General features: G+C 48.4%; 1 protein-coding gene across 2 annotated transcripts in view; it reads right to left on the bottom strand.

Moving 5' to 3' along the window:
* Positions 1 to 10,348: 10,348 nt before the first annotated feature.
* Positions 10,349 to 11,635, bottom strand: part of ARHGEF12 (Rho guanine nucleotide exchange factor 12) — a 67,353-nt gene continuing 66,066 nt past the window's right edge. For both annotated transcript variants that reach the window (XM_068994602.1, XM_068994603.1), the window contains one exon: positions 10,349 to 11,180. In XM_068994602.1, the coding sequence (XP_068850703.1) occupies positions 11,170 to 11,180 (11 nt within the window). In that variant the 3' untranslated portion in view covers positions 10,349 to 11,169. The remainder of the gene's footprint in view (positions 11,181 to 11,635) is intronic.

Here is an 11,635-nt window from a genome sequence, read left to right as displayed (position 1 = left end):
GGAAAAGCCATCACCCAGCCCTGGGAAGTAGGAGTGGGACAGAGCCATCCCATGGTGTGAGGCTGGGAAATGGCAGGCAGGATCCTGAGCCGTGTCCCTGTGCTGCTCCAGCCCTGCCTGCAGTGCTGCAGTCCTGTCCTCCTGGTTTTGTTTGTTTGTAACAGCGAGGAAAGCAAAGCTTTTAAACCATCAATTAATTGGACTCTTGCATTAAGAGCAATGAACTATTATTTGACAGAAATACATCTTCCCCCCTCCTGCTGAGAAGAAATAAGCTGGAGGAAAAGAATCAGCTTCACAGGAGAAAAATAAAACGCCTCTGCCTCAGAGACAAATTACTCATGAGATACACAGGTAACAGGCATGGGGTGTTTGAGCTCATCCCTTTTACACATCATTTCCCTCAGGACAACAGCTCCAAGTCAGTGGCTTTGTGACACATCCCCGGGCCACTGTCCCTGCCCAGCAGGCCATTCCCAGCATTTGTTATTCCTGGAATTGATGAGCATTTCCCTCATCTGGGCTGCATCTGCTTCTCATTAATGACAGCAGCCCTGAAGGTCCAGGTTCAGCCCTGCCTGGGTGAACAGAGGTTTGGCTGATGGGGCTGGGATTTCTCCTGGACCCAGAGCAGCCTCTGTGCCAGCTCCAGGAGTGGGACATGGATGGATCCCACCTCTTACCTCAGCTCTGACCACACCTGGGCCAGGCAGGGCTCCTCCATCCACCTTGATCGACGTGGATTCTGCATCCTCCTCACGGCTCCCACCTTGTGCCACCACCCCACTCTCTTTTAGGTATTTTTTGCATGGTTCAGGTCCATCTCTGCAATGCCCTGAGTCCTTCATGCAATTATTGGAGCCTCAACCCTGCTGCTGTACACTTAGAAGGCAACTCAAGAGCTGGAAAACTAAAACTTCTCCAAAATCTCCAAAATCAGAGCAGAATCACAGAAGTTAAAGCACCCTGGCAGCCAACAGGGTGACCTGAAAGCAGGAATCCAGGGGAGACGGCTCCAGAAACTGCCTGCAAAGAAATCTGGTTTGGTTTGGGGGGGAAAAAAAGCCAGGATTCTAACCACAAGAGAGAGGTTTCCAAAGTGCCTTCTGCTGGGAAGTGCTACGTGGGGAGAGGAGGGGGAGGGAAGGCACCCAGCAAGGTTTAAAATAGAGTTTGGTCATTTTATGAATGAGGTGATGTGACACAGTTCCCTGCCAAAGCTGGAGGGTTTGGTGGCCTAGAAAATCCCGTTTGGGGAAGGAGCTGTTGTTGATGTGAGGCTGCAAATCCAAGTGTTACGGAGGGTGTGGGATCCCGCTCACGCTCAGGGCACACGGAGACAGGGAGGTGCTGAGGCTTCCAAAAGCCCTGGGGGGTGCTCAGGGCAGCTCTCTGGTCCCCCCCAGCCAGCCCTGGGTGCTCCTTCCCAGGGAATCGCTGCCAAGAGGCTCCCTGAGGGGTCAGCAAGGCACAAGGGGGAGAGCAGCAGGACTGGGAAATGGAGTTCATTGTCCAAAACAGCAGCACAAACCCACGGTACCACTGCAGGTCCAGCTCAGTCCTGACCCAGATGTGTTTTGGGGGCTTAATCCAGACCCAAACACACCTTGGGGTCTTAATCCAGACTCAGAACACTTTTTGGGGTCTCAGTCCAGACTCAAATACACTTCAGGGTCTCAATCCAGGCCCAGGGCCTCAATCCAGACCCAAACACAATTTGGGGCCTCAGTATAGACCCAAACACGCTTTGGGGGCCTCAATCCAGACCCGGGGTCTCAATCCAGAGCCAGGGCCTCAATCCAGCCCCAAACACATTTTGGTGCCTCAATCCAGCCCCAAAACTCTTTCCCCAGCAGCAGCTTTGCCAGGAGGGTGTAGGAGATCCTGTGGTGCTGCACCTGGCTGAATCTGCCCCAATTTCCCCAAACTCCAGGCTGTTTGCTCCAGGCAATAATCCCACAATAATCCCATACCTCCAGCTCTCAACATCCAGGAGAAAGAGCCCCCAGCAGTGCCCGCTGCTTCCCTCATGGCAGGTTATTAATCCGAGCAATTCAATTCTCTTTTCCCTCCCAGCTGCACAGAGAGGGGCTCTGATCTCAAACTGACGTGGAGGTGAGCAGTGAATCATTTAAAAAACCTGCTACATTTATCTTCATGGGTGGCTGTGTTTCAGCAGAACTGCAAATTAACAGCCCCACTGCAAGAAAAAGGAGTCAAATTCAGGCAGAGCTGAGAGATTTCGGGGGATAAAAGGCACGGAAAGGCAAGATTTGACTGAGACACAAAGGATAAATCTATTATGGGTGGGATTTCTTTTGCACCCGGGTTCGTAACAAGTTTTTATTGGTAATAGAACTCGTCCAAATAGGGTAATTTTATGGATAAGAACTGCTCTGAAGGAAGCAGTCAGAGGAGCGAGTAGCCCGTGGTAGTTATATAAAAAAGCCCAGCTAATTATAAATATATATTTAGATAGCTCCAAGAAGTTGGTAGGATGAGTTAGATAAATAAGGAACATTTTGTGGAACAGTTTGTTTGCCTTCCCTTCCATGCAAAAGGAAAATGTGTGTGAATTTCAACGAGTCAGGAGTGGCATCTGCCATCCTGCTGCAGAGTTTGGGAGGATATTCCTGGGCCCAGCTGGAGGCTGCTCCACACCCTGGTTCCCGATTTGGGAAGCCTTGAACTGCCATCTAATCCCAGAAATACTTGTGGGATTGGGGATTTTAGCGCCTAAAGCTTCCCAAGAATGGATCCCACCCCCTCTCAGGTGCTGCACACGCAGTGAGAGAACCCTGGGAGATCAGAGCGCTTGAAGAAGGTGCAGTATTTAAGGATTTCGGGATTTTTGCCACTTCGGGGATGGGGAACAGAGGGTTGGAGCAGTGACAGGATCTAAGGGAGGTCACACAGAACATCTCAGCTGTCACGAGATCCATCCCCTCAGACAATCAGAAATATTGGACTGATCATTTCCAGCCTCCTTCCATCACAGTTTTCCTTGCTCTTTTTTTTTGTTCTCCTCCTTGTAATTACTGCCATCAAAGGATGTTTTCTCCTCTGTGCATCCCATTCACACCCCAAAGAGAAAGCAAAGCAGTCATTTAAGCACGGCAAAAAAAAAAAAATCCAACCAAAACCCAACCTCTCTTTGAAATGTGGGGAAAACAAAAGATGAGGAGACAAAAGATGAAGAGACTCTCAAGAGACGAATGATTAAGAAAAGGGAGGAACGGAGAAGATCGAAATGAGTCATGGGCAGGTTGGGCCAAGGACTCAGGAGGAGACCTCTCATTTTTGCAACAGGTTCAGGGAATTCCAGCCTGGCTGCGATTTTGGGGCAAATTCACCTGCCTTGAAGTCTCCACCAGTTTCTAAAAGCTTCCTTTTTCAGGCGAAGAGCCGCCTTTTATCCCTGCATCTCCCAAGGAACCGCAGAACTCCAGCTCTGACTTCTCCCATCAGCACAGTGCAGGACATGGAGAGCTCCACGGAGGAAAGGAAAGGAAAGCAGAGAAGGATGGACTCAGTCCTAGGGGGACGAGCACCTGAGCAGGGAGATTTGCATCTGGCTGAGGGCCCGAACCCCGAGTTTTGTAAGGAAACTCCAAGCACGGAGCCCTGGAAGAGCAGCTGGAGCAGGGACCACGCTGCTGCTGTGGATTTTGGGGCAGGAACTTGTGCCTAAATCAGAGAATTGGGTTTGCTGAGAAGGAGAAGCCAAGGCTGGAGTCATTCCTTGCTCCTTTGCTATTCCGGGTCGAGCTCGGAGCTCTCCCACCTCTGTGACTGAGCGGGGCATCCACAGCCACTGCTGGGCCTGCGGGGCTGGAACAGCATTTTCAGCAAGGAAAAACCACTTTGGGGAGAATTTTTCCAGTTTCTGAGGTGGACTGATCCAGTCCAACCTCAGCAAAGCATTTTCTCCCAGGCCAGCAGCAGCTCCCATCTGGCAGAGGGAGACGGATGAGGCCGAGCTCAGCAGTGACAGGGGCAGCTTTATTATGGCACAATAAAGAAATTGCAGAGGAGAAAAGATGAGTTCAATAGAAGCTGCAATCGAGGCTATTTGATTTCTGCTCCATGCACGCCCCAAAAGGATGATGATGAATTGTTGTGAACCCGTTTGTTCCAGGAGAGAAGTTCCCAAGAAACCAAAGAAAAAAAAAAATAAAATCAGGATTTGGAGGTGAAAGAACAGGTTAAGGGCAGGCACAGGGGAACAGGGAACAGTTCTGGCATGGAGTTTTTGTGGTGAAGAGCAAACAGCAGAAGTGCCAGAGAAACGGGATTAAAGTCCAGAGTTTTGGAAGATGGTAGAAGGAGGATTTAAAAATGCCACCGAGAAGGGTTTAATCTCCCGCTCATCACAAGGCCCAAGCAGCTGGAGCTGAATCAAACCCATCTTTAGAAGACTCGAGAGAAAAGGGCTCTTTCAAAGCCAGCTGACAAAAGAACAGCACAAAGCTCTCTCCTCTCCGTGCTAATTCAGAGCTGGGAAGTTGTTTCAGCACCAGAAGTGGGCTCAGAATTGAAGCTCAGAGAGCCAGAGGGAAGGGAGATATGCTCATTAATATCCCAGCATAACAATAACCCCAGATAATGCGAATTATTGCCAAGCCTCCAGAGAGCTGGGAGAAACAGACTTACTCTGGAGCTCCACTCCACGGAGTTTATTCAGCAGCTCTGAGTAAATATCAACAAGGAGGTTAAAATATTGATCAGGGGAGATGCTCTACACGGAATGAGCTGCAGACATCTGGAAACAAACAAACTGCTGCAAGAAAGAAAGAGGCTGGGATATTTTGGGGGTTTTATTCTGCCAAAAGCCCAACTCGATGATTTGCAGCTGTAAACTCCCAGCTGCTGAGGAAGAAGGGGAAAAAAAAATTAATTATTCAGCTTCCTGACTGAAGGAAACGCTGGTGGGTTTTTGGTTTGGGATATGGAGAAATTCAGGAGGGATGAAGCAAGAGATGTACTTGGAATCAGGGAATTTTCAAGGCTGGAAAAGCCCCTTAAGATCACCCAGTGATGATATCAGCCCCTCACCCACAATGTCACCACCAAACCGTGTCCTCAAGTGCCACATGCACAGGTTTTTGGACGTTTCCAGGGATGCTGACTCCACCACTGCCCTGTTCAGATGGAGAAGCATCTCCCAATATCCAACCTAAACCTCCCCTGGTGCAGCTCAAGGCCATTTCCTCTCCTTCCTGGTTTCCTTCTCCCAGGATTATTTTCCAAGAAGGGATGAAATCAGTGAATGGGGCTGGAAACCAACACGCAGCTCTGCAGAAAGGCTCTGAAATCCCTCACAAATCACAGCTCTCTTTTCCTGCTTGGCTGCTCCTCTCTCCCAGCCTGACCTCGCCACGGTGGAGTTGAAGTGGGAGCAAAACTTTTGGCTCCTTTCAAAACTCCCCTGAGCCTCCTTTTTTAGTAACAGGTGTCTAAAAATTTTGGAGGATTTGTTAAACCAACACTCTAACCCAGGCATATGCTCGGTGATAACCCCAGACTCTTTCCCAGCTCAGTTTTGGATCACACTTTGAAGGAAACACATCCAAGTTTGTTTTTCATTCTGGGAGTGCTGGGCCCTCTCTGATGGGAAACATTTCCCCCCCAAAATGATCAGCCCAACTGGCAAAGAGCTCGTGCCAGGCACTGGACAACTTCCATCCTACACCAACCTCCATCAATATTTTGAAAGAACAACCTAAAATCCACTGAGGAGTTGACACAAAAAAGGGGCAATTATGGATATTTTTCAGCAACTATCAAGGGGATCTTTGCTGAGAGAACAAACGGAATGAACAGTTGCTTTTTGTCATTTCAGGAGGTGGATGGACAGAATGTCATCCCAATTGCTCAGAAAACCCCTGGAAAATCATGGAATGGTTTGGGCTGGAAGGGATCTTAAACCTCCTATAACCCAACAGCTATTCAAAATGACCCAAAATGACCCAAAACCCACCTGCAGTGACTCCTTGGATCCCCTCATGTCTTCCCTGCCCGTGGAGAGATGAATTCCAGGACTGTGGCTGGGAAACAGCCCCAAAGCTGCAGCACAGCTCTCCCCCATCCCCAGCTGGGATTCGAGGGCAGGAGGCACCGAGCTTGGATTTCTCTGAGCTGCTCAGTTTTTGTATCATTTATTTACAGCAAGGCAGTAAAGGGAATGTATAAAATAACATTTAAATAGGCAAAACACGGAGAGCATCATTAGGAAAGTGCAATAGAGCTCAGATTACCAATTATAATAAAGTAATAAAGCAATCTCTCAAGGAGCTTCATGTTCATAATGCAGACAGGGAAGGGGGAAAAAAAAGGAAAAAACTCCCAAGTTTTCAGAAATGAACCTGATTTGTTTTCTATTCTGGTGTTGTTCTTAATTCATTTATTTTTGTCAGCTTGTCTGTCAGGAATCATCACCTTCCAGGGAAGCTAAAGACAGGAATGTCACAAATGCCAGGGATTCAGGGAAAGCAGCCTCTGCTCAGAAATCACCACACTCTCAGCACAGATGTTCCCTGTTCCAAAATTCACAGGTTCCCTCAACAGCTGAATTTTAATTTCACTTCTCTTTTACATTTCTGGGTCCATCCCAGCGGAGGGAAAAAGATCCAGCAGAAGAATGGGAATGCAGATCAATGTTTGCAAGATGCTGAGGTGAAATGTCACATTGAAGGGCTGGCCAGCAAGGACTCCCAGCCTTCAAAACAAATTCCCTTTTAAAAATAGGTTTATAAATTAATAAAATCAATCAATTTCAATTAATTAGTTTAATATAATAATGGCTCTGGTTGGATTTAAAAGGACACTGCTGGAAATTCTGAAAGCAGGGAAAGAATCCAAAACGGATTTGGGATTGAAAGCAGAATCCCTGCTCAGGCTGAACTGTCCCAGAGCATCAGCTGAGCCACTGAAAGCTCCACTGAACTTCTCCCAGCGTTCATTCAATTGCTGTCAGTGCCCAGGGCAAGCAGAAATTCATCCAAAGGGCAAAAATTCCCTTTCCAAATCTCACCTGGCAGCTGCAGAAGCACCTGGGAGGGCTCCGGGTGGGCAGGACACGCCCAAGGCTTCAATTCCTGCAGGGAATGTCCCGAGGGATCCTCTCAGCTTGGAGCAAGTGGGGGATTTCTTTTCCTGTAGTTGGTGCTCTGTCAATTAATTCATTAATTCATTCATAATTCATTAACTCTGACCAGCAAAAATACCATCAAGGTACTTCAACCTCTGCAAAAATTCATCCCCAAGGAAAATGTCCTTTGCCATCGTTTGTCCTCCAAACACTTCAGGCAATCACAACCCAACCACCCCAAGAAATCCGCCAGACAAAACTCATTTTCCTTTAAGCTTATTTAATGATATTTGAAACGCTTAAATTTTCTATTTCCCAGGTCCTGAAAACAGATTTCTTGTTTTTTTGGTTTTTTTTTTTTTTAAGTGACCAATATTTAATTCCAGAAACATACAACCCCATCAGCTAAGTCATAAAAGAGCTATTTTACAAACATACATCTGGATAATTAGAACAATAAAGTCTTTTTAGACATTCAAACATGATCAGTAAAAATACAGGATTATTAATAAAGATTTTTGTGTACTTTTTTTTTAAAGAATACTTCCAGATTTTTTTTTCTTCTCTTTAAAGTAAATCTCTGTTAAGAGTACATGATTGTATGTTGTACAAAGAAAATAAAAATATTCTAGTATGAAGAGAGCTCCACAAGACTTAATTCAAAATAAAACAGCAGTGTTTTGGCTGCAGTATCCCTTTTGCAGTACATCTGCTTGTCAGTTGGCACCTTTGGGGAAGGGGAGGGAATCCAGGGATTTCTTTGGGGAACAGAGGGAGAAAATACCAGGTAACAGGAGCCTGGAATCTTCCAATAGCAGGGAGAGGGGAAATCAGAATATCCAGGTTTTAGGAGAACACTGGATCAGGCCAAGTGCAGCCTGAGGGCTGAGCCAAACCCTCTGAGCTCCTGAGGTTTGCACTCCCCATCCTTCCCTCCTTCCCATCCCACCTCCCTGCAGAGCAGCTCAGGAATCTCCTACAGGAGAAGGGAATTCCCATTCCAGAATTAATCCATCTCAGCTTTTGGCTTGTCCATGAGCTGTGGGACAGCAGAGGGGAAATGGTCTCTCAGGAGATGTTGTTATACCTCATCCTTGTTCCCAAAATAAGAAATCCTTGCTCTTCTCTTTGGGGAAGGGGAAAATAAAGTAATTTTTTGGGAAAACAGTGGCTGGGACAAAAACCCCAGAGAACCGTTTGGATGAGGGAATGTCCAACCCATCACCAAGCAGGGGCAAATTAAAATGCTTCCCTCCAGTGAAAATTTCACTTTAAAAGGGGAATCTTATGGCTTAAAGGAGGAAAAAACCGTGGGAATCCTGAACAGTGCATTTGAGCTGCAGCTCCTCCCTCCCAGCCCGAGGTCTGTGGTGCAGGAATGTGCCAGGGAGGAAAAAGGAATTCCCTGCCACTCCAGGTGAAGGGATCCCTGACCCACCATCACTTCCCTGCGTGTGAGGATGATCCAGAGCTGAAAGCACAGCCAGGACCGAGCCCAGAGCGGGATTTACGGCGCCCATAAAACTGGGTTCAGATGAGCTGGGCCTCTCCAGCATTCCTGAAACCTCTCTGCCCTGCCATGCCTGCTGCTCCAGAGGCTCCTGTGCCACCCCCAGCCTGGCACTGAGTGGGGATTCTCCCCTCACCCATCCTGAGAGGTGGCAGGGACGCAGCTGCCCCTCACCCCTGCGTTACACCCCGGCAGAATGAAGGGATTTGGGGAAAAATCCACTCCAGCAGGCAAAAAGGTGAATTCACAAACACGCTGCACTCCCAGCTTTTCACTGCTGCCACAACCAGCAGAGGTGGAACTGTGGAACCAGGAACCACCACAGACCTCGGAATTCCGGCAACCTGGAGAGAACCACCGAGGATTTTGTGTTCAACCACGAGGACAGAGCAGGAAACAGCCAGGCCTCCACAAGCCTCACCTTGGCTGCTCTTCCAGCACATTCTTTTAAAGCCCAACTGAGCTCTCCCTGGAGTTCAGGGATCAGTTCCTGTCAACCATGGAAGCCTCTGGGAAGCTTTTAGACCACCGAGGTCACAATAACTGCTCCTGGTTTTGGAGTGTGAGGGGGGAAAAGGGGTCCAACACCAGGTCTGGCTGTTGCCCAGTTCTCTTCCTGGCAGCACCCGTGGCAGCATTCCAGCCTGGGGGGTTCTCAGAGGAAGTTTGGATGTTTGGAATTGCATGGCTGAGGTGAGGAGGGGAGAGCCCATCCATGAGGAATGAACTGCTGGGTTAATACTGACAATAATCCTACACAACAGGACAGGCCTTGGGACATCCCCCCAAAAAAAAGGAGCTCCTGCCAGGCTGCAGGAGAAGGCTTTGGCTGGTGCTGGCAGTGGTGATGCTGTGCTGGTGGGAGATGGTGTTCCTAAAACAACAGGAATTCCTCCCTACCCTCCAAGGGCTCCTGGCTCCAACTCCCACACCAAAATCCCCTCTGCTCCCTCTGTTTTTACCCAAACTCATCCCTCACAGGATCCTGGGGGGAAGAAGGAGAGCTGGGATTTCCTGACGAGGGACAGAGGTGATTTCTTGCCAGCAGCTCAAGGGAAAACGTTTGGTTTAGAGGAGCAGGAGGATCCTGGTGCTGAGCAAAGGCAGACTGCTCTGAGTACCCATGGGATGTGCAGGATGCTCAGTCTGGCTTCCTTAAAGAGCTTGAAACTCGGGAACAGGGCGTGTTCCTCACACAGCTGCCAGGAGCAGCCCCACACTGACACTGGGGACAGCCTGGAGCACCCTGTGCCAAGCAGGACCAGCTCAGGGCAGAGGCACAGCTCAGGCTGCCCCTGGGACAGCCTAATTCCCACCCTGTCCCCATCCTGGCAGGAATTCCAGCAGCAAACCCCACCAGGATGGGCCTAAGGAAGCGCTGAAGAGCTGGTTCAGCCTTCTGGGTTTGCAAATCTCCCTTTGGGTGAGAACACATTGGCACAAATGATTGGAAAAAAAAAAAAAAATTAAACAGAAACCAACCCCAAACCCCACCCCCAAAAAAAACCAACCCCAAACCCCACCCCAAGCCCTCAGCAAGACATACTTTCAGGTACTAAAACTTACTGGCCCTAGAATCAGCAGTACCTGTGGCTAACTCCAATGGCAGCCCTTTTTCATTCAGTAGTGAAGCAGGGGCAGAGCTGCCCCACATCTTTGAAACACTTCTGGGTTTGCATTTTTTTCTTTTTTTTTTTTTCTTTTTTTTTTTTTTTTTTTTTTGATCCAGAGAAGAGTTACAAAAGTGCTGCAGGTCCAAGTATTTTTATCACTTTACAAAGGAGACAATGATCAAAGCCAACAAAGTCAAGAAAAAAAAAAATAATTAGAACCTCTTTCTCCTCTCCCAGCAAAGGAATGGGAAAGGGGAAAAGGGAAATTTACCCATCTCAAGTGCCTGGCTGTTTAGTGCATGGAAAATTCCTGTTCCACACGTGGTGACATAAGCAATTCCCATGCAGCTGGTTGGATACAAATTCCAGCCACAAATTCCATCCCAACACCTTCATGAGTAGCTCTTGGCAGTTTGAGTGCCAGCAGGGAGTGCAGAGTCCAGTCCAGTGAGGAAAACTCCTGCACACAGGTCCCCCCCGTCCCCTCACCAGGCAGGGTTGGCCACATGCAGGGGGCCAGAACTGCCACTACCCAAAAATAGAACAAAAAAAAAAAAAAAAAAAAGGCAGATTAAAAAAATTAAAATGTGCTTTTGATACACGGAATGAAGTCAAATAAATACATTGATTTTTTTTTTCTTTTAAATGTCTAAATACACTTTTTTTTTATATCCTACACCCAAAGCTCTGTACATTTGGTTTGGTTTTTTTTTTTCTGTTCCGAAAAAAAAAAAAAAAAGAATTTCTGGTAGCAAGGAGAGGAGCAGAATAGAACAGACTCCCTCACTGACGAGATAGTGCAGATGCCCCACAGGAAAAGCACCCCATGCCCACTTTGCTAGAGAATGGTTCCTGTTTGGATGCTCCAAACCCTCATCCCAGAGTCCACAGGGGAGACAGCGGGTGCTGTGTCCCGATTCTCTTCATCCAGTCTTCAGCCACTCCTGGAAACACGACTAGCTTTTGTCTGAAGGAGGGAAAAAGGGGGGGAAAAAAAAAGGGAAAAAAGGTGGTGAGAGAGAGGGAAGCACTGGGGAATGAGCACGTGGCATTTCTGACCACTCCTACTGCAGAGAGCTGCTCAGTGAGAGCCTTCACACCCACCTCACCTCCAAACCTCTGGCAGGAGGAGTTCAGCAACTCCATCTGGAGGGTGCCTGAGGCCAATCTGAAGGGCCCCAGAGCCATCCCAGGGAAGGCAGAGCCAGGCTCAGCATTCCACACTGCAGGAATCTCCCTGTGGGAATTCCCATCACTCTGGCCTTGCCTGGAGGAGAAGCTGCACGCCCTGGGACGAAGGTCTGGGGGGAGGGAACCTTCCCAGAGGAGGAACAAGCTCAGCTGAGCCTCCAGGGATGGAGCCGACCTTTCCTGCAAGCAGCACTGCCAGAGCTGCTCAAGGAGGTGAAACCTTCTTTGGGT

The sequence above is a fragment of the Aphelocoma coerulescens genome, chromosome 24 (assembly GCF_041296385.1).
Source record: "Aphelocoma coerulescens isolate FSJ_1873_10779 chromosome 24, UR_Acoe_1.0, whole genome shotgun sequence".
Taxonomy (NCBI): domain Eukaryota; kingdom Metazoa; phylum Chordata; class Aves; order Passeriformes; family Corvidae; genus Aphelocoma; species Aphelocoma coerulescens.
The sequence above is the reverse complement of the archived record's forward strand: the minus strand, read 5'-3'. Positions and strand labels throughout refer to the sequence as shown.